The sequence below is a fragment of the Manis javanica genome, chromosome 12 (assembly GCF_040802235.1).
Source record: "Manis javanica isolate MJ-LG chromosome 12, MJ_LKY, whole genome shotgun sequence".
Lineage (NCBI taxonomy): Eukaryota > Metazoa > Chordata > Mammalia > Pholidota > Manidae > Manis > Manis javanica.
The window spans coordinates 100,580,805-100,606,984 of NC_133167.1; the positions used below are offsets into that span (position 1 = coordinate 100,580,805).

The window sequence follows — 26,180 nt, forward strand, 5'->3', positions numbered from 1 at the left end:
GACTCCTGTGACGTCGTTAGTGTGGTGCCCCTCCCCGCCCCTCCTGCCTCATCACTATGTCCCAGCTATCCTGAGGGCATCCAGTTCCTTCTTTCCTGGCCCTTTGCACAGGCTGGTCCCTCCGCCAAGGAAGCCCTCTCCACTACCTCTCTCCTCTAGGACCCCGTCTCAGTCTAGGTCTTGTCTCACTCCCACAGAGCCCCACCCCGACTTCTGGACACTGGGTGAAGAGCTCCCCCTGCTGGGCGCCCTGGGCACATCGCATTTTCCCCTCACCACACTGAATTGTAATGGTCTGTTTACTTGTCTGTGTCCCTCACTAGATTTTAAGCTCCTTGAAGGCAGGGACCATGTCTGGTGCACCAGTTGTATCCCCAACACCTAGCACAATGCCTGGCACATGGTAGGTTTTCAGTGAATGTTCAATGAATTAATAAGCGAATGAATCATTACAGGCTTTACCCTTGCAGTTAGAGGGTCACGCTGGTGAGACAATCCCTGTTGTGTTGCTTGTCTGTGAGGTCCGTACATTTCTAGTGACAAAAGATACAGTGGGTCTCCATCAAAGCACACTCGAGGGATTCGTCGTACTGCTATTAGGAACTGTGGTTCACTAATTCCATGATTCCCTGGGGTGCCAGGGGTGTACAGGAGGCAGTACTGTTTGAATAAAAGTCCTTCCCCAGACTGTGGTCAAAAGGATCTCCTTCTCCCTTACAAATCGATGGAATATGCATTGAAAGTAAAAGTGAATGCAACTTTTTGAAGTGCACAGATATCCATTTGACCATAAATTTAGAAATGCTGATTAAATGAGCCTAATGTTTGATCTTCAGAATTCCATTTCAATCCCAGGAGTTTATTTTTAACTAACTTGAACCACAATTTACTCCATGAGACAATTAAACAAACTCTCTGCTAGGATTATATTAATAAATACTTTCCATCCCATCTGGAGTAGATAAGTTTATAGGTGAGCCAAAATAAAACTAAAATAAATTTAAATAAAGCACTTATTTAGGATCTCTCTATGCTTGATAAAATAGAAAATAATAGGAAAATGTTACCTTTCTGTCCAGTAGCTAAGTTAGCACATAATAGAAAAACAGAAATAATCATTGAAAACATTGTACAAAATAGAAATGTAATTTAAACCCTCAGTATAAAAACATCCTTATCCATGAAGATTGTCATTCAAAGTTTATGCTATAAAAATTTGGGGACCTTCATCTGACAGTTTGAACCATAAAGAATTACCCCAACTGACAATGTGTATAGCACTTATTGTGGAACCACACAAAACATTAAAAACATACTAGCCAATGCCATTAAAGCTTTAAAATCTAATGAGCATAAATTTTAAATAAATAAATTACACTGACACTTCTGTTTGGAACGATGTATAGAAATTATATGCTGCAACAAGAATACTGAAAACAGTAGAATCTCTATAACTTCAAAAGTAACTAAATGCTTTCAAATTTCAGATAATATAAAAACTTCAAAATTGTTCACCCTTGTTGCTTTTAAATAAGATTCATAGTTTTAGATTTTCTTAAACATCCCTGCCTGCACGGATGACATCTTAGTTTTAAATACAGGTTTGCTAGGTTTTTTCAAAACAAGAAAACCAAAAAAGGTTAGAAAGATGTGCAACAGTGTCTCTGCTCTTTTGTTTTTATAAGAATTAGAGTAAAGCATAACCGTGTTTCCTAAATAGGTGTGAGTGTTAATATTCGTGTTGAATAACTCAAAGGAACTTTGCAGCTACACGTGAGAAATATGGATTTAGTGAGATTATGAGTGTGTATATATGTCTGTGGCTGATCATCTGCATGTGTATCACTGACTGGTAGGGCCTCTATGTATCTAAGCAGTAGATCTATATTGCTACATAATACTCTTAACTGTTGCATGATTAAAGGGATTCAACAAGTCAACCACAGCAGAGAAAAATCTAGTTGTGCTACCTACAGTGTGTTTACCATAAAACCTCTACTCAACCCAACCATGTGCCTTTTGCTATAGATAATGACCAGTTATCATTGTTTGGGCATTTCCCTTAATAATTTCTATTTGTATGTATTCTAGGTAGTGGCTCACTGAGTCTGTAAGTAGAATTTTTAGTCTACAAAATCATAATTCATGGAAAATTGCCATTCTAAGTAAGGTATTGTGCAGCATGATAGATATTCTACTCCCTTTTCTGTATTCTGTGATAGGAATGCATTTCTATAAATCAGGATTTAGTATATCCATTTGTTATGTATTTTCTTAAGGTGGAAGTCAAAACGAAGTTGTAACCACTGCTCATACGCTTGCTGGTTCGGTAAATTTACTGCCCTCTGCTGTTCAAAATGTTTTTTAAACAAATTTGTTTCCTCTAAGAGAAATTTTTGTCTCCTCTTAGCAAAACAAAATACCATACTTGAAAGCAGAGATTACAAAATAAAAAATTAATAACATTATTGAGTATATAACACTGGAAACAATGAGATCTGAAAGAACTAAAGATCAGTAGAAGTGGAATAAGTACTTGGAAGAAGTTCGGCCTCTATAGTTGGAACCAAATTACTAAAAAAATCTAATGTCAAATACTCTACAAATTAGGTCCAGCTGAACTATTTCGTGAAATAGTTACATGCTGCAGCTATTATCTAAGTGATAATTGGAGAAAAACAGTATTTCAGTAATACCAAAATCTCAATTAGTACTTTAGCACTATTGAATCAAATATAAATTGAATCAAGGTTTTTAATGAAAGATTATAGTAAATTAGTTACCAGAATATTTTTTATAAATTTCACTGTTACTTCTGAAATGTAAACCAAACATAATATTGGCATAAATAAGATGAACAGATTCCTGCAACACTTCCCATACCAATTATAAGATGTTCCCCCAAAACATTACAATAGTAAAGCAAAACAGTATTTTACAAGAAAGAAAAGAGCAAAGAATCTGAATGCTAGAACACCACCGTGGTCTTTTGTGTACGTGTGTGTTTCCTTACATGGTGTTCCTCTAGATGCATGCTTTGTGATGTTACTGTAACTACTGTATAAATACGTGGTCATATTCTGCTTTAATGCTTAGCATCCCCTCATAAACACTTCCTATGGCTACTACACAGTATCATTATGATCACTATAAAATTTGGATAACTTAGGCCCTTTCACCAGTTTATGATGTCTCAAACTTTTCTATCACTGTTTGTAACTACTCATATAATCTCATAAAATATTGAAACAAAAAGCACATCTCTAAAAGTACTTTGGATATAACTGATTATTAAATACAGGCTGCATATTATTAGAACTATTATGTGTATTATAAAGCTATTGGGGATGAAAAAAGGTCAAACACTTGAACAAGCTAATGTCAATATAATGGCCTTTTCTGAACATGGAATATCTCAAAGGCCCAGTATTACAAAGAATAGTCCTCTCCTGGCCGGGTGAATGCTGCAGGGGGCTTGTTTGTTTTCTGACTTAAAATATTACTATCCAATTGCACCATGGTTAATTAGTGTCATCTAATAATTATCAAAGAAATAATAACCCATTTGTAGTGCTTTAAGCATCCATTTTTAATATAAAATCAATGTCCTAAATCAATTGGTTGGGCATATATTACTTAAAAGCATTACAGATATGGCTGAGTAAAGTAAATCGTCCATGTGTGTTTTTCTGTTACTAAAGCAATTGTATGTATTTTCTCAAAGTGTTTATATTAACATTCCTAATAATTATATATTAAATACAATATGCAGACGCCACTAGAGGGGAGCAAGTCAATTATAAAAATAGGCTTTTTCTCTAAATTAGTGTCAACCAAACCAGGGTGGGGTTTTCTTGCTCATCCTCTCCCCAACTCTTAGCCAACCCCAGTACTGTGAAAAACCTAGCCCCAACCCAATCCATTTCTCTAGTTCAAGGTAGACAGGAGGTGATACTTGGGGTAGCTCAGAAAGTATGATCATTGTTTACTCTCTGAGAAGCTCCTTGTCTTCACACCTTTTCAGTGGTCCTGACCATTCCTAAGTTAGCTGGGTTGCCTGGGACATTTTCCTCCCCTGAAACATTTGCCCCGGCCTTGCCAGAGGCAGGCACAAAGCTCTGCTAGCTGGTGTCCTCTTAGACCCATCACACACCTCGATCTAATAAATCAGTTTTTCCTTCATCCCCCTCTCTTACAGCCCCCTCTCCCAACAACTCCGACACCTGTTCCAATGGAACCTGGCCGGAAGCCTATTTCTATTTCACCACATGGCGCAGTAGCTGGTAGCCCCTCCCCTCCACCCAGGACCGGTATCCCCACACCAGGCCCGTGCACGCCGGCTCTCTCCCCAGTCTGGGTGAGCTCCTTCCTTCTTTAACTTCTCTACGCCCACAGGGAAGCACAGTGCAGCCCTTGCTCTCACCGTCAGAGGGTGGCTACCCCCACCACCCTTGCCCTGCTGCCCCCTTCCTTTCTCACCTGGTCCCCAGGTTCTTCATGCCAACAGATGCCTCGTGGCCTCCCAGCAACTCTCACTCCTCCTGGCCTTGTATCTCTTCCCGCCTCTCCTGCACCCTCCCTGGGCTCTCCACAGGCCTGACCTCAGTGACCAGTCTGCAGACGGCAGACTTACACGCTGGGACCGGCAAGGGAAGGGGCGATGGAGGGACTCCCCCGGAGGAGATACTTGGTGACTTGAGTTGAGCCTATTTTGCATTTCCAATATGCTAGTGAAGCTCATTCTCACCATCACTGAGTATTCTGTAGTTGGTGCATCAGGTTAAGGAGAAGACTAGAAATGGTGGACAGAGGAAATACGTAGGGGCCAGCATAGCTCGTCTTTATATCCTAATTTTACTCATTTACTTTATTTCCCTTGTTCTCTCCTGCTGAGGTTTGGTGGATGAGAGTGGATGCACGTTTGCGTGGGAATGTGCGCGTGCTGTCAGGCCCCCCAGCGCTTCCCTCACTTGGCTCAGTGTGCCTTTTCCTTCCCTTTTCCTTCACTTCTGCTCCAGACTGATCGCATAAATCCTGATGACATAGATTTAGAAAATGAGCCCTGGTATAAATTCTTTTCAGAACTGGAGTTTGGACGCCCGGTAAGTGAGGCTAGAATATTAATTTAAGAAAATTAGGAGAATGTTTGATTTATAAAATGTATTATTAGAAGACACAGATGTCATTCACAGAACAAAAGCCAAATGTATTCTGTGTACACAAATACGGTACAGCTTAGCCCACGTTCACTTCTGTACCAAATGGTTACACATGCTCACACATTTCCTGTATAGTTTTACCAAATCATGCACTAGGACTACTAAACAAACTCAGAAAGTTGAGATAGTTTCTGCCCTAGAGTATTCAGATAGTTATTACAGGTTTATAGAAGACTTGTAGTTGTTCACAGTGTGTTTTGCTTTAGTTCAGTCAGAAGAGCATCATCACATTTATAATAATAATAATTACTATTATTATTCCTCCCACTGACTGAGGAATCTCCAAGCACCTGAAGAGCGCTGGGTTCTGTACTTATTACCTGAGCTGACTGCTCACAGTGCCCTCCAATAAGGACAAACCAGAGACCAGAGGGGTGAAGTAATGTGCCCAAGATAGTAAGGGGCAGAATCAGAAGTTAAACCCAGGGCTATGAAACAAAAGAAACAAAAACTTTTGGCAATTCCTGCTATAATATTACTGCTGGAATATTCCAACTATAAAATACCTCATTTACCATTAGGGATATAAGGAAAGAGAAAAATAAGGAAACCCTGTGGACCTTGACTTCTAATCTTGCTAGTAAAAACCACCACAACGTCTGATTCCCAAACCACCCCCATGAAAGGTGGATCTTAAGAGACTTGCTTAGTCTATTTTGGATAAAGAGTCAACCCAAGCCTCAAAGAACCATTTCCTGTACTAACTCAAGTTTTATTAGGGCACTCTATTTATCAACAGCTGTGCATTTGATGTGTGTTAGTTACACATTTTTTATACTCTTACTTGTGTTTCTGAATATTAGACTCTTAAAAAACATACCCGATTACACTGCACAGAATTTTTTTTAACTTTTTTTGTTTGCTATTATTAATGTACAATTGCATGAGCAATATTACGGTTACTAGACTCCCCCTATTATCAAGTCCCCACCACATACCCCATTACAGTTACTGTCCACCAGCATAGTAAGATGCTATAGTAACACTGCACAGAATTTTATTAAGATCAGAGAGTACCATGTTTTACCATATCATACACTGATTCATATACTTGAATACTGACCATATATAGTACACTAGGAGGTCCCTTTTGTCCATTAAAATACAAAGGAGACATGGTTAGATTTATTATATTATCAAACTGGATCAAAAGTAACTGTAAATGCATATAAACCAAAGAATTTATTTACCTAATAGGAGGAATGTTTTCTCTCATTTTTTTCCTAATTTGTATCCAAGTATTCACATATTTTTTCCTAATTTGTATCCAAGTATTTGCATTTTATTTTAGAGAAAAAAATTCTCTAGCTTAATTTTATTTACACCGCTACTATTGACTAGACAGTTTATGGGGACTATCCCAATTTCTGTTCTGAGCCTAAATTACCAGCATTTTTCTATAATCATTTTCAGTCATACATGGAAACTCACCAGCATGCTATCCACTTGTTCCTTTGATGTTTGTTTAATGTACCTGCATTCCTCCGTGGCTAGAGACTAGGAGTGCTGATTTTGATTTGATGAAATGAGTTCATAAATATACTAATCAAATCACTGGTAATTTTGCCCAGCACTTGAGAGTTATTTGCAAACACTGCACTCTTCCTCCTAGGCCACCCCCATTTCGCTCCACTCACGCACTCTTTATGTGTATCTGATGCTATCAGCACTCAGTTTCTAACTGTTGTCACCTTTTCCACATGTTCATTCCTTGCTGCCATTGATTCTCCTCCATTCCATCTCTACACTTCTGCTTATGTGGTGCGTCGACACCCAGCCTCCTAAAAAGGCTCTGGACTATGTTCAAGATCATTCTTCTGGTGTTTCCAATGAGGTAAAAACAAATTATTCTCTTTTTCAGATTTCTCTCTTAGGATCTGTTACTGCGATTCTGAACATCTGTGTTTTATAGTTCACTACAGTGTCTAAGCTATTATTGAAAATCTGTCTTTTCATCATTGTATTGTATCTAGTATCAGTGTTAAAGACATTACACCAATGTTGTTGGCTTTTTCTGAAATGTAGGTGAGGAATCATTCTAACTCTAACTCTAACTTTCTGTTCACTATTCAGTGCAGTCCTAGTGTCTAGCAGTGTGATCACCAAAAACCAGAGATAGTGGTCTTGCTGCATATATTAGCCACCTGTTTTTATTAGACTGAATAAATATTACTAGAAGGCTTCTCAGAATCATTTTCTCATCATGCTTGGAGGTACAGAACAACAGTTTAGATTCTTAGATAATTAGATGCTTATGCCCCACGTGTTCCTAAATATGCTATTTTAATTTTAATTTTCCTAAATACAATTTGTGAGTTTTAGCATCAGATAAAATCCAGAACAGCTGACAAATAATTGGACATATGTCACAGCTTCCCAGCTCTACACACTTGATAGACACTACTAATCCTCTTCAACACTGTAATCCATGCAGCCACTGTAACAGATTATCATGGGCATAGAAGATGAAATGCATTTGCCATATCTACATAAGAATGTTCACGACAATCTACCAAGTAAAAAAAAAATTATGCCAGGCGATGTAAAACATCATTTGAACTAGTCAAAGAGAGTATGAAAAAAGCAGAAACAACCCAGTTAATGCTGTGGATTTATTCTGCTCTTTGCAGAGAAAAATTAAGTTATTTTGGAAAGCATATTTAAGACTCATTGACGGACACAAGCAAAGGTAACAGTGAATACACTGGTTTTTGCACAGTAGTTTGTGGTCCTAAATGTATTTTAAAAACCTAATAAATATCTAATTTTCACTGAAAAGTCTTAACTCAAATATGTGCAACAAGAAAATAAAACTAGTAGAATGTTTATGCTGCAGGAAGAACTACCAACTCATGGGGGCGACAATCAGAATTGCTGGCATAGTCTCAGGAGGAAATATCCAACTTTGTAGAGCTGTAATTTTCAACTCCAAATTTTGTATCAGAGTGTATGTTGAAACAGAGAAGTGACCGAAGCACTAATATATTAAATAAAAAGTAAAATAGAGTAATCAGGATCATTTTGGGTTACTGAATGCAGTCATTCCGCAAGGTTTATGTTTTGTACACAGGCATATAGTCTGAAGACAATCAAATACAACAAGCTGTCTCTTCTGTACGTTATATTACCTTTGCATCTAAAGAAAGAGTATCATTTGAACATATGAACAGCCCAAGAATTTACCTTGGAAATCAATTTGATCAGATATTTTGGTCAGATATTTCTAAGATGTTTTTAATATGGTTGGTTCTTTCAGAACTGAAATGGATTTAGAGATAACCATATCCAAAATTCAACCATTTCTAAGCCAAGAAAAGTAGAGCCCAACTGTTGAAAGAAATATGTCCAAAATCACAGGGTGAGAGGGTGGCAAATTTTAAAAACAAAACACAGATATCTTAGCTTTCACTCCAGTGCTATTTCCTTTTTACCATACTTCTCAGTACTTCCAAGAGATGTATATAGCACTCAAATCTTCTAGAAACAAATTATTTACTTAATACTATTCCTTATTAACAATTGATTTTTGTGAAGTAAGTTCCTATAATTAACATTACACAATAATTCTTGGATTAAAAACAATAGGAACTGAATTCTATGCACTCTATGTTACGGTAATGGCAAAAAAAATCATAGAAAACCACTCTGCTGATGGTCAAATTGACTTGTCATTATCTCTGGGATTAAGAGGGAGTGCTGCATCATTCTGATAGCATATTTGCATTGTTTCCCAGTTTTTCAGAGCATAAAAAATACTGATTCTTCCCTGTTATTAACAAATTTATGTAGAACATTTCTGGTAAATTTTTTAATTGATTACACATTACCTTAACTCCTATTTATCAAGTACCTAGCATACACCATGAATAACAACATTGTCTAATCTGTAAATGTAACTGAGAAACTGGTGCTAATAAAGAACAATTAAAGACCTTTAGGCAGTTTAATTGCATTGCCACCTAGCAAAAAGAGTATTTCAGTATCTAGATTTCATTAAAATGGCCTTCATTTAGGTATGTTAAAATTATGGTAATACGTAACAGTTAAAATAGGTTACTTCTTATCTGGACACAATTTCCATTTTAGGATGGGTACCATTCAAATATGCAAGTTTTTCTTTAAGTTATCTATCTAGATTTTTTACTGTTTCCTTTTAATTTAATACTGAACCTTTTCTTTTGAGTCTACATAGAATCCCAAAACTGGTTTGTTTATTTTGGGTTGTGGAAACCAGCACAAGGAGGAATAATTGTAGTTTCTTTAGTCTTAAATCTAAAACACCATTAATTTATCAGTGTAGAGCCTTTACTTCTTACACTGTATTTTATTTCATATTGGAGTGTTGTTTAGGCTCATCTCATTTGGCGATTCAAATTTGTGACTGCTCTAAGGATGTTCTAAGAGGGCTCTGAAATTGACACTTTTTGATAATCAATGTGCTTTGTGGTTCGATGTCCCAAAAATGCCATGACCCACACAGATGGCAATGCTCAGATGCTCTTTGGTGTTGCCCTTCTATATGTGTGCAGAATTAATATTTCTAAATAGGAATATAATTATCTGGTTTTATTTACTTACTTGCTTGCTCTCCTTATTTGGTATTTATTTTTTCACTTTTCCAGTATCTGATTCAGCAAGTTAAAATAATCATGTAATTTATCAGATTAGTAGACCAAATTTTTTTCCTAATTATATATTTGTCGACAGCCTAGAAATCTAAGTATTTTCTAGACACTAAATATATTCAAATATGCTTTTTCTGTCTATGAGGGGAGGAATACTCTCTTGCAGAGAAATGCTTTTGTTTGTTTCTGGGAAAAATTCCACTCTTATTCAGCAAGATGGAATTAAGTGAAAATTTAGTTAATACCAATTTTAGACTTATACATAAGTGGGCTTATCAAACTGATCTACACAAAGAATTTCAGAATTATTTACTACATTTTTAGTTGGTTAATTGCTGCTAATGTACAAACAGAAAATAAAATTACAGACAAAGTTTTTAAAATGTGGTTTAGTTTCCACTAAGTCTATCTTTAATACTGGTAAAATACTTCTGTGTGATAGGAACTTCAGATAAAATTTGTCAAATCCTACCTTTCTGGCTGATATTTTTTAACTTTCATATGGAAGAAATTTTCAGACTAGAATTTCAATTCTACATCTGACCGAAGTTTGTGATGAAGAACTGATCAGTCTCCTACATATATACACTTGTATACATTTCTGTGTACATTCTTGACATTATACCACAACTACTTTCATTCATTTTGCAGTGTCATCTCAAATTTTCAAGAGCTCAATACTGATCCTCTCTTCTCTTTTAAATATTTCAGCAATTACTCCAGTACATGGTCATAAGAAATGAAAATTCCTATCTAACTTTTTTGCTTAATATCTACTTTATTGTACTGTTCAGAATGAGAGAGTATGAAAATGATGTGTACAATAAGCATTTGAAATTACTTGTCAATATGTATTATCTATTTTTCTTTGTTCCTACAACCCTGACAACTGATACTTAATTTTCTGATGAAAATGTTAAAACACCACTTTAGAAAGTTATATTTTGGCTCATTAAATAATTTATTTTAACTAATCCTGAGCCTAACTAATATGAAAGATATAAATCTATACCAGACTTAAGTACCAGGCAGTTTAATTTCAAACCAAATTCTGTGCTTTTTATTAAAATGTCATGTCTATATTGACAGATGAAAGATGTGCCAAGTTCTCTTCAAATTTTATGTTTTAAAGATAACATCTGGCAACATGACAAAAAAACTTATAAAGGTTTATGTTTTATAAGGATTGGATGGTGACTGTAAGTATTTTTTTTAAACATCAAACCATTCTTTTATGTAGGAAATTTCTATTTGCAGTCTCTTTCTTACATGAAGGAGTGGTTAATAATTTTTCTTTTTTCCCCTAGGCAATGTTTGGGTTGTACACAATTTGAGTTACACAAAGAAATGCACTCTATCAGAAGAGAAAGCAGATAGGAAGAAAGCAGAACTCAGATTATGTGATTTCTCTTTGGGAAGACATTTTATAATCATAATAAATGGTTTTTTTAATCTCAATTTTTATAAAATTATTTTTAGGAAACCTAATTTAATGCCCATGGACAAATGAAATTTTGCCATGGTAAAAAGTTTCATGGAACTATTTTTCTATCTTAACAGGCCTCCTTGTATCAATCTTCTGTAGACAGAAGCCTGGAAAGATCCACTAGGTAAGAATCTCATTACATTATGCAGCCAGAATATTCTATACCCATGGTTTTTTCTCTTTCAGTAGTAATACTATTTAGTGAAATAATAATGGAGATTATGTTACCTCATTTTTATTTTAAGCCTCATACTTACAAAGTTGTTTTGTTTTGACATCATTTTATATTGTCATATTCAAGAATTCATAAAAACTAAGTGAAATAAACCTGGACTCCATTACAGACTGAGAAACTCTTCCCTTCCCTGTCGCTTCTATACTGTTTTCTTTTCTTTAAATGGGGATTATAAATATCAATTTTTCAGTATTATTAGATGACATGAGAATACATTTGAAAAAATTACAAATTATCAAAAATTTTATAAATTATGTCCTACACACATTTGTTCATTCTGACCACACAAATCAGACATACTGTTACTACCAATAATTGAGGGCTACCTAATACCAGGCACTCTAAGTACATAAATATATTCAATCCTTAAGACACCACTGCAAGTTTTAAGTACTATCACCCCATGTCTGAATAAACTAAAATTTAGGTTCCACAACTCACCAAGTCAACACAGTCGGCCAGGTACACAGACACAAAGTGGAATTGAACCAAAATAGCCTTTCTCCAGTAGCCCTAACTGCCCTAAGAGTCTGCCAAGGTAAGTACTGTTGGGAGGCTGTAAACATCACACCAACTTTAAAATATTACGGGAATTCTGATACAGTTCAATAGCAGTAATGAATAATACAAATTCACTTCATCAACAACAAATATTTATATAACATTAATTTCCTCTTCTATAGATTTCTATCAGTAATGTTTCTATAAATAGATAACTCTGGAAGTTGGGTCCTTTGTAAATTGGGATCACAAGTGCCATCTAAAGACATTAATGTCAATAAGAAAGGAGCTCCTGCAGTTCCTTCTGTTACAGCTTTTACATCTAAATGTGCACCTAAAATGTTTGAAGTTTAGAGTTCCACTCGGACCTGAGGATGGCTGTAAAGACACACAGACCTCCTGATAGGACAGTGACAGCAAAAATAGCTACATGTCTAGGAGAAGGGGGACATCCACTTCAGAAGAATGCACACAGATCCCGAGGTCTAGTTCCACCTGTATACTTGCAGAGCGTGTGGGTCCCATTTCCTTGTCTGTGAAACAGTGGTTAAGAGCACAAACCTCATAGATTTGTATGCGGACTACAGGGGACAATGTTAACACAGCGAACAGCCACCTACTGCCGGCCACTGCTGGAGTGTTATCTAGAGAACTGATAGACAGATGCTGTGCAGTGTATATCTTCGTTCACTAATGTTTACTTTACATGATGCTATACTCAGATCCAGGACCACAGCAAAATTCCCTCCATTACAGACTGTTGACACTATTTAATACGATGATGTGAAAGCACCCTTTAATAGTTCATTTACTGACCAGATTATTGATCATTCATTATTTAAACAGAAAAATGTTTGAATTCTAGTGTAAGGGTTTTAAAGCTAAAATTACTAGGAAAAGCCATAGGGACTTGAGGTAAGAGAAATTTGTCTCACCAGGTATCTTCCTTTTTTCCAATCCCTTCCTCCATGTGGTGTCCATCCTCTGGATATGGTTATCTTGTTGGAACTCTTCTTTCAAGAGAAAAAAGATACATGATACAAATCTTAACACTTGAGTTATCAGTTACATATTTTACAAATAGGAGAATTTTTACTTTAGAAAGTGATTATAAACTTATGTCCATATAAAAATCTGCACATGGATGTTTACAGCAGCATTATTCATAACTATCCAAACTTGGAAGCAACCAAAATGTCCTTCAATAGGTAAATGGATAAACAATCGGTGGTACATCCATATAATGGAATATTATTCAGTAATGTAAATAAATGTTATCCCACCACAGAAAGACATAGAAGAACCTTAAAATGAGGATGTTTAACAGAAAACATGAACCCTAATATAAACTATAGATGTTAATTGCATTTAATAATAAGTATCAATATGGCTCATCAGCTATAACAAATACCACACCAACAGAAGATGTCAATAAATGGGGAACCATGCAAAGGGAGATGGAGTTTATGGAAACTCTTTGTACTTTCCAATCAATTTTTTCTATCAACCTAAAGCTGCTCTAAAAATCTAAGTTTATAAATTTTTAAAGGAATTATTTTAAAGAAACAGTGTTCAACATCAAGGAATGAAATCCTAAAATTGCAGCTTGGGGATGAAGAGTTGTCTGTAACCAGCACATCCCCCCAGTCTTTCTGGTTCATATGGTAGCCTCCTCCAACGCCAACCTAACTGAAGCTTACTGCTTCCTTCAGCTCTCCAAGCACTGCCAGTGACTTCAGGAAAAGACGGAAGAGCGAGCCTGCAGTGGGACCACCGAGGGGCTTGGGGGGTCAGAGTGCAAGCAGGACGAGCCCAGGGTGGGCAGACCTCCCCGGATCCAGCGCCACCCTAACCAAGTCCTTCATTAGTTCTTCTCCCTCTTCCCCATCAAGAGCAAAAGGTGAGCAACAATAAACTGACATGTAAACAGTTGACTAGTTTAAGTTTTAACCTAGGTACCCTGTGAGAGCTGGCTCAGTGATAACTATCCAGAGATAATTAGCACTTACATACAGTGTCTCCAATAAAATATAGTTTCAGAACAATAGCTGTCTTTATACACAGACCAAATCATGTTGGTGAGCCATTTGAGTGGCTTAAGGGACTCTATCATCTGTTAATGCTTGTTTTCTCTCAATATTTCTTTTATGGGTTTTTTGGAATGAATTCAGAGTATCTAATTTATTGCGAGGCTATTTAAAAAGTACATTTATAAACATTTGCATATTGTCAAATTTTTCTAATGTTACTACAAAAACTAGCAAAATGAATCAGATTTGTAGAATAGGAATTAGAAGCAGCAATGGAGAATCTTAATGCCTAAAACATAATTTTTTTTCAATTATTTAATTCCAGATAAAAATCTGTTTAACTTATAGAGTTCTTTCTTTAATCAGTTGCTTTATATTTTAGCCAACATTCATATATACAGTGGAATATCCATGTTCTGCCTGTAACACAGTGTTCAATTCACAACAGTCCATTAGTGAGAAATAACTGGTTTCAATCCACAAGCATAAAATTTAGCTATCATCAAGCCATTTGTCCATATGTCTTCTCTCATCTCTGGAAATTAAATGAGCTGTGTGGAGAGAGAGCAAATCACTCCTTTAGGTCTCTGAAGTACTGTTTAGCACATTATTGCCACACTCATGGGACCATCCACAAATACCTAAGGCTATACCAAATTTGGGGTCCTACAATCTCTTGGGATTAAAACAGAAGGAATTTGAAATGTGTGAAGTGAGCTCAACAGAAGTTTCTAAAAACAGCACAGATTAAGCTACATGTAGCAAAGGTAAGCACTGAACTTCTTCACACGTGGTTAAATTAAAACTAAGCAGTACTGATTTATGTGCAAAGATAGGCTGGTTTTGACCACTGGACTCAGGACAGGAGGGAGGCACAGCTCCAGTCCATGGCCCAGGAAAGCCTTGCATGCTAACTGGAAGGTCCAGAGAGAGTGAGCCTCCGTCATGATATCTTTCAAATAACAGAGATACCTCTATCAGATTCTACTCATTTATCAAATGAACATCTGAAGGTAATAAATAGGTCATGAAATGCCAGTGATTCATTGTACTTGGAAAGTTAAAAAGATTCTGATTAATTTGGATATTTGTTTTTATCGTAAGGAATGTCAAGTCAACTTCCTTTCCCAAATATTACGTATCTACTTAATGTGCTTATCTACTTTTGAAGAATCTGGGGAAGATTGTACAGCAAGAGCTGTCAATACAGATGATTATTCTGTACCAGGTTTATATTTTTAAGAAGAAAATATCCTTGTAGATGTAATTTGGCCTCTCATTTATCAGTTAACTCAACAAAGCCAAAGGAAAGAATATTTTCAAATTTATTCCAAATTAGGTCAGGTTTAGCTCTCTATTATCAACCGAGAACAATGTCTTTTAAAAAGGCCTTCCCTGGAAGAAAGCAAAGATACATTTATCTCTGATGAAAGTTTTACATTATATCCAGTTATCCTTAAGAAAGCCTGCCTAATAAGAGATTGAAGGTAGAGCAATTAAAGAGGCAAACAGGTTTGTTTAAAGAGACCCTAGTTACTTTTTTTTTCTTGGAAAAATATTAGCAACAATAGTTCATAGCATATTACTTGTGCAATTTTGGGAAATATTTTCTCTAATAGCTTTTTCTATCTAATGCCCATGAAAAATTATTTGATATGGTTATGGGAGGACTAAGTAAATTAAATTTATAAATTACTCTTTACCTCTCTGTTACTATAAATTAAAAGAGACTCAAATTCTAACCCTCTTAAGTTAGTTAAGTGTATATCACTTTTGGCATTAACTGTCAAACCTTTAAATTGCTACAAGGTCATGCTATTAGCTTTCAAGGTACTATGGTGTTTTGGGCATACAGTATTTGCAGAAAGATGTATGAATGATGCAATAAAAACAGGTGTGTTAGCATCACTAATTACTTTTACACATGGGTCTGTTAACTCTAATATCTGCAAAGCTACATTCATTGAAAAGTATGACCTTACTTTAGAATCAGACTCTTTTCTCTAAAGTTGAAGCTACATGTGTAACAGTGTCTAGAGGACGCCATGCGAACTGTTCTTTCTTTGCTGTGCTATCTGATGCTAACTGACATGCTCTCCTCTTTGTGAACCTTTTTAACTTCTCCAAATGTCTCTCTTCCACCATGCTGCCCCGGATTAAAAGGTGGGGATGACATGTGTTCATCCCTTTGCAGTTACTCAGGGCTCAATGGCAACCCCTCCAATGAGTTAGATTACTGTAACACTTACCGACAGCATTTGGACGTCCCTCATGACTCACAGAGGGCCATTACTTTCAAGAACGGCTGGCAAATGGCCCGGCAAAATGCAGAGATTTGGAGCAGCACTGAGGAAACAGTTTCTCCCAAAATCAAATCCCGTAGTTGTGATGATCTCCTAACTGATGACTGCGATAGCTTCCAGGACCCCAAATCCAAGTCAGAAAGTATGGGCTCTCTGTTGTGTGAAGAGGACCCCAAGGGGAGCTGCTCCATGCCATGGGCTTCTCCCTACATCCAGGAGGGCCGCAGTAATGGCAGATCAAGGCTTCGACACAGGTCAGCCCATGATGCCCCAGGGTTCCTAAAAATGTACAAGAAAATGCACCGCATTAACCGCAAGGATTTGATGAATTCCGAGGTGATTTGCTCGGTAAAGTCGCGGATCATGCAGTATGAAAAGGAGCAGCAGCACAGGGGCCTGCTCCAGGGATGGAGCCAATCCTCCACTGAGGAGGTGCCCAGGGACATGGTACCCACCCGCATTTCTGAATTTGAAAAGTTGATTCAAAAGTCAAAATCCATGCCAAATTTAGGAGATGAAATGTTATCTCCTATAACCCTGGAACCACAACAAAATGGTTTATGTCCCAAAAGGCGATTTTCTATTGAGTCTTTGCTGGAGGAAGAAAATCAAAGTCGACACCCTTCTCAGGCACAACGAAGCTACAAGGCTAAAACCCTGGTGCCAATTCATATCGAGGTGACCAGCGATGAACAGCCAAGAGCTCACATGGAGTTTTCCGACAGTGACCAAGATGGAGTTGTGTCTGACCACAGTGACTACATTCATGTAGAAGGATCATCCTTTTGCAGTGAGAGTGATTTTGATCACTTTTCTTTCACATCCTCTGAAAGTTTTTACGGATCCAGCCACCACCACCACCACCACCATCACCACCACCATCACCGGCACCTCATCAGCTCCTGCAAAGGCAGATGCCCAGCCTCCTATACTCGATTTACCACCATGTTAAAACACGAAAGAGCTAAACATGAAAATACGGAAGAGCCCAGAAGACAAGAAATGGACCCTGGCCTTTCTAAACTTGCATTCCTAGTCAGTCCTGTGCCTTTCCGGAGGAAAAAAAGTTCAACTCCCAAAAAACAGACTGAAAAGGCAAAATGTAAAACATCTGTATTTGAGGCTCTGGACTCTGCCCTTAAAGACATCTGTGACCAAATTAAAGCTGAAAAGAGAAGGGGGAGTTTGCCAGACAACAGTATATTGCACCGTCTTATTAGTGAACTGCTGCCAGATGTTCCTGAAAGGAATTCATCACTTAAGGCTCTAAAAAGGAGCCCCAGGCACCAGCCTTTCCACCCACAGCCTCAAGATGGTGCTATTCATTGTCCTTTGTACCAGAACGACTGTGGGAGGATGCCTCACAGTGCCTCCTTCCAAGATGGGGACGCGACCAACAACTACCACCACCACCAAGACCGTGAGAGTGTGCCGAGTCTCCAAGGTGGATGGACTTTCCTCTCTTTGCCCTTGTGGTTCAGACACACCACCATCCAGCTCTTTCATTTTCCACTCCTACATCTTACCGTTCCTGAGTTGTGAGACCACTTGGCATCATTATGTGTCTGAAGCAAATGCTTGTTGTGCAAACATGTCTTACTGAATAGTTCTCATTTGCCCATGTGATATTTGGACTCAATGTGTGGCTTAAAGTGACCATCAATTCACAAAAATTTACTCATTCAAAATTGAAAGGGAAAACTATCCTGTGCTTTTAATGTTAAGGCTGAAACAACTGTTACATTAAAACAACAAATTAAGCTTATTTTACCAATTTGGAGGATTTCAAGACAGAAACCATAACTGAGTTTAAGTATCCTTAAGAGACTGACAATTTAGAGTTAGTTCTTTTTTTGTTAAAAATGAATCAAAATCAATAGCTTAACAAATAGCCTTTTCCTTAATTTTTATATTAGCTTTATAGTCAATCCCTCAATAGATAATTTGCTCACATCCTACATAAAAGATATTGTATCAAAAAACTCAGGAAGCAAAACTGATACATGTAATGTAGTAATTGATGGACATCCAAAAGAGAATAGGATTTAACACTTCCATTTAAAGGACCCAATTGGGATAAAATTTTTGTGAATGCATCTTTAAGCTGTATATGTAAGTCTCATCTCCATCAATCACTGAATCCATTTTCTCTTCCTTTCCATTACTTAATTTACCTATTTTCTATTTCTGCTAAAACAATCCTATACTGACATTTGATTTAGGTGATTTAAGTTCAAAGTGACTCCTAATTCTGTTTTCACAGATGATCACCTTGAAGGGGCAACACATGGACAAAAAGCAATTCAAATGCAAGGCCATTTTTGGGGGGTTGACATAACTGAATAGCACAGCGTGTTTCAATATTTTTATACAATTCTTTTCCTTAATTCTTAAAGTGCATCTGTTTGCTCTGCACATTTTAAGAAGTTGGAATGGACATTCTAGGGTGAAGCTTGGATTGTCACAGTCTCCTATGCACCAGACATTGCAAAGCACTTTACATCCATTACCTAATTAACACTGGCATAAACCTAGGTGATAGGCATTTTATAAGCACCGTTTACAACTGAGAAAATTGAGACTCAGAGAAGACAAGAAATTTCACCAAGGTCACATAGAGAGTAGGTAGCAGAAACAAGATTCAGACTCCTAGTTACTCAGAATGTGTAGTGTAGAATATAATCTCTATATACAAAAAAGAGACATAATTCAAATTTCATATTAATGTAATATGTATGGCTCAGCTATTAGTAACCACTGCACAAGTTTGCTTATTTTATTAGTATTTTCTTTGCTTCACTTGCACTACACGATTCAAAAACAATAAATTAGAATTTTTAAAATCAGTGTCTATTCTTCGAAATTTTCACTGACTGTCATACTCTAATTTTCTAATAAAGCAGCTATTTTTCCCAGTTTTCCAATACCCTAATATGAGCATCTCTAAACTTTTTGTACAGATAGAGTCAATTATTGAAAAAAGACTTGAGAGGGCTTTGGAATGCATTTTAAGGGTGTTTTGTTTTTTTAGTAAAATATTTGGTAAAAAAATAAAAAATACTATGATGTTTTTTAGTAAAATATTTTAGTAAAAAATTTTGTTTAGCCCAATTGAAAAACAGTTTATATTCCATGGAATAAAACTAATTTAAAATTTATGATGATTATAAGAATCCTGTGGTCATAGAAGCATATTAATTTAAAATGTAAAATAGGCTATACATAATCCTCTCACATTCATGAAAATAACTGGTTAAGCTTCACCTGAAATATCTGTGGCCATGTTGCCTTCCTAACCTTAAAGGCTTTGGAATTCACAACTGACAAGAGTCAGACATTTATGTCACATAACTGACACCCCACCTACTATGAACAGACAATGCTTCCTTAAAGTCAAAACCTTTAAAGAAGGTTTTCTTTTTATGGATGGACATTTTTAATTATTTTATACGCAGATTTATTTTATTTTTAATGCTTATTATTCAATATGGCTAAATTTATGAAAGGGATAAGAGAAAGAATTTAGAAATTTTGACCCAGTTATACTGGTAAAACTCTAATATCATAGCTACTGGAACAGTTTCAGTCTCCAGTTACACTTCCACATGTAAATGCATAAGGTATAAGACACTGTTAGGAGATGCTTGTACTCATACTTCTGTAATGAAATTCATTATTTATATTCTCTCTTAAGGTGAACAAAAATAGTATTTCACGAGCAAATTTGGCAACTCATACACTTTCCGTTCAGAGAATTTTTGTCCTTTTATTTTTTGGAACAAATATTTACTTTATGATAAGGTTGTTGAGCACAAGGGAAATCTACGGCTAAAGGCCTTTTAAGCCTTAAGCCTTAAGATGACATCGGAAGACTCACTACATATTTAAAAGCAGAGAGAGAATGGACATGCCCACAGCTCTGTCAACATCATGCTTTGTCTCTCTTTTTTGCTACTACATTCTTAAACTGTTCCATAAAATGTTTCAACTTTTACGAAGTGTTGCTATTTTCAAATTCTCCATCTTCTATCATCCCTGTAATGGTAATGATAAATTGGAGCAAAAAGAATAGAAATAGAAAGTATTACACCTTTGAGATGAAATAATCCCTGCCCCTGAACTGTCCCGGCCAGGTCTGCAGCGCAATGGTCGGGGCGAGGGGACAATTCTGTTTATGTTCATCATGCTTCTGCACCGTGGGTATTTCTCCTTCTGGAATGCTCTGTGCTGTGCCACTCATCACAAAGTTGTGATTACCCTTGTTTCATACCCGGTTTTCACTGTGGTGTCTCTCCAAGTTTGAAGGGGAAAATAGTTGCCACTGGAGAAAATGGCTAAACAAGTCTGCTTTTAACCAAGTCGATACTCACTCTGGCCCTGTCCTTTCCTACAGACCATGAGTTCTCCAGAAGTTACTCATCCACTCTGACAGATGTGGGGAGAATCACACCACGGGAAAGAAGAGGAACTCCGGAGAAAGAGGTACTTAAAGAGCATTGGGGTCTTTGTCAGCAACATACTTAATAAAGCTCTTACCAGCCAGGGCTACATCCAAAACCAGTAAAGTAGTAGGATTAAACATGTAAAAATGACGACAGAGAAAGTCGCAACAGTTTTCCCTGGAGCCTGAGCAGAGGACTGGAAGCAGAAAGCAGTCTGATGCTCACTGCTGCCCTCCCTGCTGCAGGCGGTTAGGGCAGTGAGGCCTCTAAATCCTGACCTGACACCCCGAACGATCGACTGTGCTTTAGGTCTGGAGCTGGGCCACCCCACGGAGGAAGGAGGTTTCCCCTCTACACATTTTTGGCCAATGACTGGGGGACAGCCTTAGGGAAACTGTGTTGCAAATCAATACAAATTCCACATAAATAATTTCTGCTGGCCTGCTCTGTGGGAGAGGATCCCTGAAAAACCAGGGCCCCTGGGAACCACCAACCAACCAGCTTTGTCCCCGAGCCTGGGCTGGAGCTCTGGCTCCTACTACCTGGGAGCGTGAAGGTCTGATGGAAACCTAACGCTGGCCTCCGGCTGGCGGCCACTCCAGGATTCCCTACAAGTGTCTGATACAGTCCAGTGCGTGTGGGACCGCAGAGAAGTCAGGAATGTTCCAGCTTGCCTCAAGTTCACCGGAGACACAGGGAAGGAGAGTGGTGTGGGGGTTACGGGAAGTGGAGAAGAAAAGCTAGAGTAGCTGGCTGAAGGGCACAAGGTGCCCAGGCAGATCTGAGGGCCCCAAAGGTAAAGGTGGGCAAGTGTCACCTCACGCCAAGCCTAAAAGATGAGCAGCTGGTTTACTTACCCTGTGCTAAGAATTCCTGAAACCTCCAGGCAATGCAAGAGGGTCAAGCCTATACCTCTGGTCACTAACTAGCTGCCCAGTAATAACTGGGCTAATAATTCTTTGCTACTATGTTAAGTAAAAGGGATAATGTTGAGTAAAAGGGATAATGACTTCCTTCATGAATTTTTCCTGTCCTTTTATTATGATTCAGAAGGACTTGTGTCAATACACAATAGACACTCCACAATTATCATTGGAAAAGCCAAAATTACACGTTGGACAGACTTGTCTGCAGGCATTTTATTCCCCTGTTACGGCATTCATCCCCCTTAGTTCCTGATGTAAGATATTCAGTAGTTACGGTGAATAAGTCATCTATTATATTCCTGCTACAGCAAATGTCATTCCTATTACAGCTTAAATGAGGAACTCAAGGATTTATTCATGAATTGCATATAGGATTTTCATTATATATGGTTAATATTCCTTGAGGTTTCATTTCTCTTTCATTCATGTGAAACTGCTTTCTTGCAGGAAATCCAAATTCTTAGTGCTAATCCCTTACCTTTCATTTCAGAAACTGCCTGCAAAAGCTGTTTATGATTTTAAAGCTCAGACATCGAAGTGAGTAAGATAAGTATGCATCATATGATTTAAGTTGGCTTTAAATACTTTAGTGATACAGTAAGAGATAAATATTACAATGGGATGTATTACAAACAAAGCCTAATTCCCCCTTCAGCAATTTTCTGTAATGAAATGGCTCCATCAGAATTACTTGGGATAGGGCTGATTTTATTTTCATTTTGAATTTAGTTGAGAAACACTTCTTTTTCAATTACACTAAACATGTTAGATAGAGCACAGTAAGCATAAAAGCACAGGAAAAACAAAATTAGAATCTTTACTTATAGAATTTTTGTGTCAAGAATGAAATGAAAATAAAGTGCTGGGGAGTAATTAACACTAACTGGAAGAATTTGATAACATCTCTATACAACTATACCAAAGAGAGTTTGTGGACTAAGACTAGAACTGTGTTCAAAGATTCCAACAGTAGAATTTTCACATCTAAATGTTCAAAACTTAAGAGATCCTGAACAAAGTTCTCTCCTGTGGTCTTTTGATATTGGTGTTTTCATATTTCCCTGTTGCAGTATTTTTTTCTCCCTTTTTTCTTTAGGAACTCATTCATCAGATGGGCATGTGGTTGAGAAAGGCTAGTACTAAGCATTTAAATAAAAAGGAGCCTTTCAGGTCTGTCATGACCCATGTGCACAGACCTTACTTGAGAAACTTTGGTCTCCATTACAATTCAAGATGAACTAAATAAACTGCGAATTAGCATTAAGTTATACTGTGTTGTTGAGAATGAATATATATAATAACCAAAATGTATTATTCCTAACATATATATTGTATGAATTGAGACTAGAAACTGTCTCTGATATAACACATATAAAAAAAATGACTCAGAATTTGGGAATGCAGCTGAGATAGGGAATAAACTAAAAAGAAAATCCTATTTAGAAATTAAGATGTTGAGCATGGTTTAATCTGGTGTTAAAAAAAAAATTCCTGAGTTAAAGTTTCATCTTTGATGAGATAAATAATTGCTTTGTCTCTGTGGCACTCTCAGCCTTACTGTTCCCTGGACATGGCATGACAATTTCAAAGATGCATGTCCGTTTTATAAAATAATGATATAGAACACACAGAGTTCATTTCTTCTTGTGACAGTCAAGCAAAAGCCTCCTTAAATGTATGAGCCCTGAGGAATGGGAGGGCATGGAGCAGGAAGGGTATCCTCCCTGGGGCTCACAGGCTTTGGGGGAAGCCTTAATAAAATATAGGCTTTGGGAAAAAGATGGCGTGCAATGCAGAGAAAGGTGTCACGAGTGCTGATTGTGTCCCTGGACTTTCTGTGCCCTTCACCCTCCTCTGTGCCTATTCACATCCACACTGTGAATACCTTGCAGGTGGCTCTCCCACACACTGTCCGTGGGGGTGTAAAAGGCACAGCTGTTCTGAAGGGTTGTCCACACAAGCCCCACCTTTTACAAGGACCTCCTAAACCAACAGTCTAGCAGAATAAGCCTTCAGAGAAATAGACTACGCGATTCCCCATGGAAGCCCTCCCATAATTTGAGGATGGAAAAAAATGTTTCCCACATACCATAAATAAATTCATCTTGTTGCAGCTTCATCATGTTTCTCTTATTCTGTTCTCCAAAGATGTAAAGAGCAGCTGTTCATCATCCCCAAGTGGTTACCTATTTGACACAAAAAATCAAGGTTATGGATGACTTGTGCAGCTTCAAAAGGTCACACAGCAGACAGCACTGGAAGGACCAGCCCCATTTTCGAGTGGTTTCAATTAATAGCTAGCTTTCTGTGCCTGATATCTTATAAACAAGAGACAAATACATCTGTTTTAAATAAACATTTGTTTTAAAAGCTATTTTTCTTTACCTAATACAGAAACTTTAATTTAATAAACACAGCTAAGTAGCTCACCAAATGTAATTTCACAATTGTTAAATAAGAAAAAGAGATAAAATGCCATTTTAAAACTTGCCAATGACTACTATAAAAAAGAGTGGGAGGGAGAAAGCAAACATCAACATGGGACTCAGAAATTCCAGTTCTGAGATGAGAATGACACAATTTTGAAAGCTGTTAAGAATCTTTACCTGTAAGACTTCAAATTTTTAAACACAAGCCTTTATAATAGGAAAGATGCCTTTTCATATTTAAAAACAGAATAATTAGTTGTCTCTAATTTACCTTTTTTTAAAGCTAGGCTTCCTAGTCTCCTTTCCAGAAACAAAACATAGCTGGTACAAATAAACTGTTGGATTGTAAGCATTAAATGTTTTGTTTTTTGTTTTCTACATCAGGCACTTGCATAAAAGAGGAAAGTACTGTATTTGCATGTAAGGCTCTGTCAATCTTCTGTCTTTAGGGTTACGGAAAATTTAATGCACTTTCAATGTGAAGATTTTAGCACTTATAAATGTGTAATCTTTTAATGTGCAACAGTTTTTCAATTAATTCTTTTAATCAATGAGCAATTTTCTACATCTGATATAAACCTCTCCTATTATCTATTCTGCACAAATAAATGATCCAACTCAAGATTCTGAACTAAACAATACAGATTTGGGAGTGGGGAGGCAGATGTATAGGAAAGTGGAGAAAGATAGGAAATAACAATAAAGCACAATTTTGGAGGTGAAGTAGCAGACACAGTTACCTGGATGATGAAGCCATGAAAATCTGATATAGTGAGAGGGAGAATTCAAGCATGAATTATTCAAAATAAGTAATGTATTTACAACTTAAATACCCAAATTTACCTACTGTTTTCTCAGAAACAGCCAAAATGAGAAAGCATAATTAGTGTCTGAGAAATATTTTTATTTTAAAAAAACAAAAGATAGAAGGAAAGCAACAAGCAATTGGTACATGTCTTTGAACTTAAAACATCTTTGAGCCCCACTGAAAAATAAAAGCATAAGATCTTTATTGTTACATAAAATAAATTCCTTACCAAAATATTCTACTTCAATAACAACCAACCAGCTTCAAGGACCCACAAATAACAAGTTTTCTGGTGTTGGCATTTCTGTACTAAGGATAAATGATGTTTATTTTCCCTATTGTAATAGAAAGACAAATGTAAGTTACTAGCTAACTAGCTCAAGACAAAAAATCAGTGCAGAACCAATCCATCATTATGCCGAGCTTTACAACTCCTTCACTATAAACTAATGACTAGCTAGCAATAGTCTATCCCTGACTTTAAATTTCATATTAATCTACCTGTGATTTCTATCAAACACGATGTTTATACTTGTTCTTTCCTAAATCATTTTTTAAGTTATAATAAGTGAATTCCAACAGTTTGCAAGGAAAATCCTTAGGCAACTGGGCTCAATGGATTTTTAATATTGAAAGTATATTTCCCAGCCAAATACAGATCTAGTAAACACGTTGATCTTTAAGATAATCGTTATACATCAAGAAAAAAATCATTTAAACATCTCTCTTCCAGGGAGTTATCATTTAAGAAAGGAGATACTGTCTATATCCTCAGGAAAATTGATCAAAATTGGTATGAGGGTGAGCACCGTGGGAGAGTGGGCATTTTTCCAATCTCCTACGTAGAGGTAAGCCCCTCCCCTTCCCTCTGACGTGGCTGTTGTTTCCAATGTCACCATGGGCCAAGAGTAAATAACTGTTTTCCTTCACAGAAACTCATACCTCCTGAAAAAGCGCAGCCTGCAAGACCACCTCCCCCAGCCCAACCTGGAGAAATCGGAGAAGCTATAGCCAAATACAATTTCAGTGCTGACACAAATGTGGAGCTATCGCTGAGAAAGGTAGCCTGGCTGTTTTCTTCATGGGTGCATTTGAAAGGCTGTATAAAATAGGTCATCTTTTTTTGTGGATATTTCTGTGTTTTCCCCATTTTCTACAAAGAATCCAGAAAGCTGC

General features: G+C 37.0%; 1 protein-coding gene and 2 long non-coding RNA genes across 20 annotated transcripts in view; 1 reads left to right on the top strand and 2 right to left on the bottom strand.

Moving 5' to 3' along the window:
• Window positions 1-16,476, bottom strand: part of LOC140845238 (uncharacterized) — a 268,537-nt gene extending 252,061 nt beyond the window's left edge. The window contains exons 1-2 of the long non-coding RNA XR_012124024.1: window positions 16,346-16,476; window positions 13,002-13,079 (exon numbers count right to left, since the gene is read on the bottom strand). This is a non-coding gene — a long non-coding RNA (uncharacterized lncRNA). The remainder of the gene's footprint in view (window positions 1-13,001; window positions 13,080-16,345) is intronic.
• Window positions 1-26,180, top strand: part of SORBS2 (sorbin and SH3 domain containing 2) — a 187,913-nt gene that overhangs the window by 137,554 nt on the left and 24,179 nt on the right. For 9 of the 18 annotated variants that reach the window (XM_073219132.1, XM_073219133.1, XM_073219135.1 and 6 more), the window contains 9 exons: window positions 4,199-4,357; window positions 5,019-5,102; window positions 6,997-7,053; window positions 11,405-11,454; window positions 13,779-13,966; window positions 20,793-20,881; window positions 22,258-22,304; window positions 25,738-25,852; window positions 25,937-26,065. In XM_073219132.1, the coding sequence (XP_073075233.1) occupies window positions 4,199-4,357; window positions 5,019-5,102; window positions 6,997-7,053; window positions 11,405-11,454; window positions 13,779-13,966; window positions 20,793-20,881; window positions 22,258-22,304; window positions 25,738-25,852; window positions 25,937-26,065 (918 nt within the window). Of the gene's footprint in view, window positions 1-4,198; window positions 4,358-5,018; window positions 5,103-6,996; window positions 7,054-11,404; window positions 11,455-13,778; window positions 13,967-16,239; window positions 17,844-20,792; window positions 20,882-22,257; window positions 22,305-25,737; window positions 25,853-25,936; window positions 26,066-26,180 lie in introns of those variants that run through there. The other 9 variants (XM_073219140.1, XM_073219143.1, XM_036996807.2 and 6 more) reach the window with 6 other exon arrangements.
• Window positions 16,549-26,180, bottom strand: part of LOC140845236 (uncharacterized) — a 46,668-nt gene continuing 37,036 nt past the window's right edge. The window contains exons 2-3 of the long non-coding RNA XR_012124023.1: window positions 23,857-23,953; window positions 16,549-16,678 (exon numbers count right to left, since the gene is read on the bottom strand). This is a non-coding gene — a long non-coding RNA (uncharacterized lncRNA). The remainder of the gene's footprint in view (window positions 16,679-23,856; window positions 23,954-26,180) is intronic.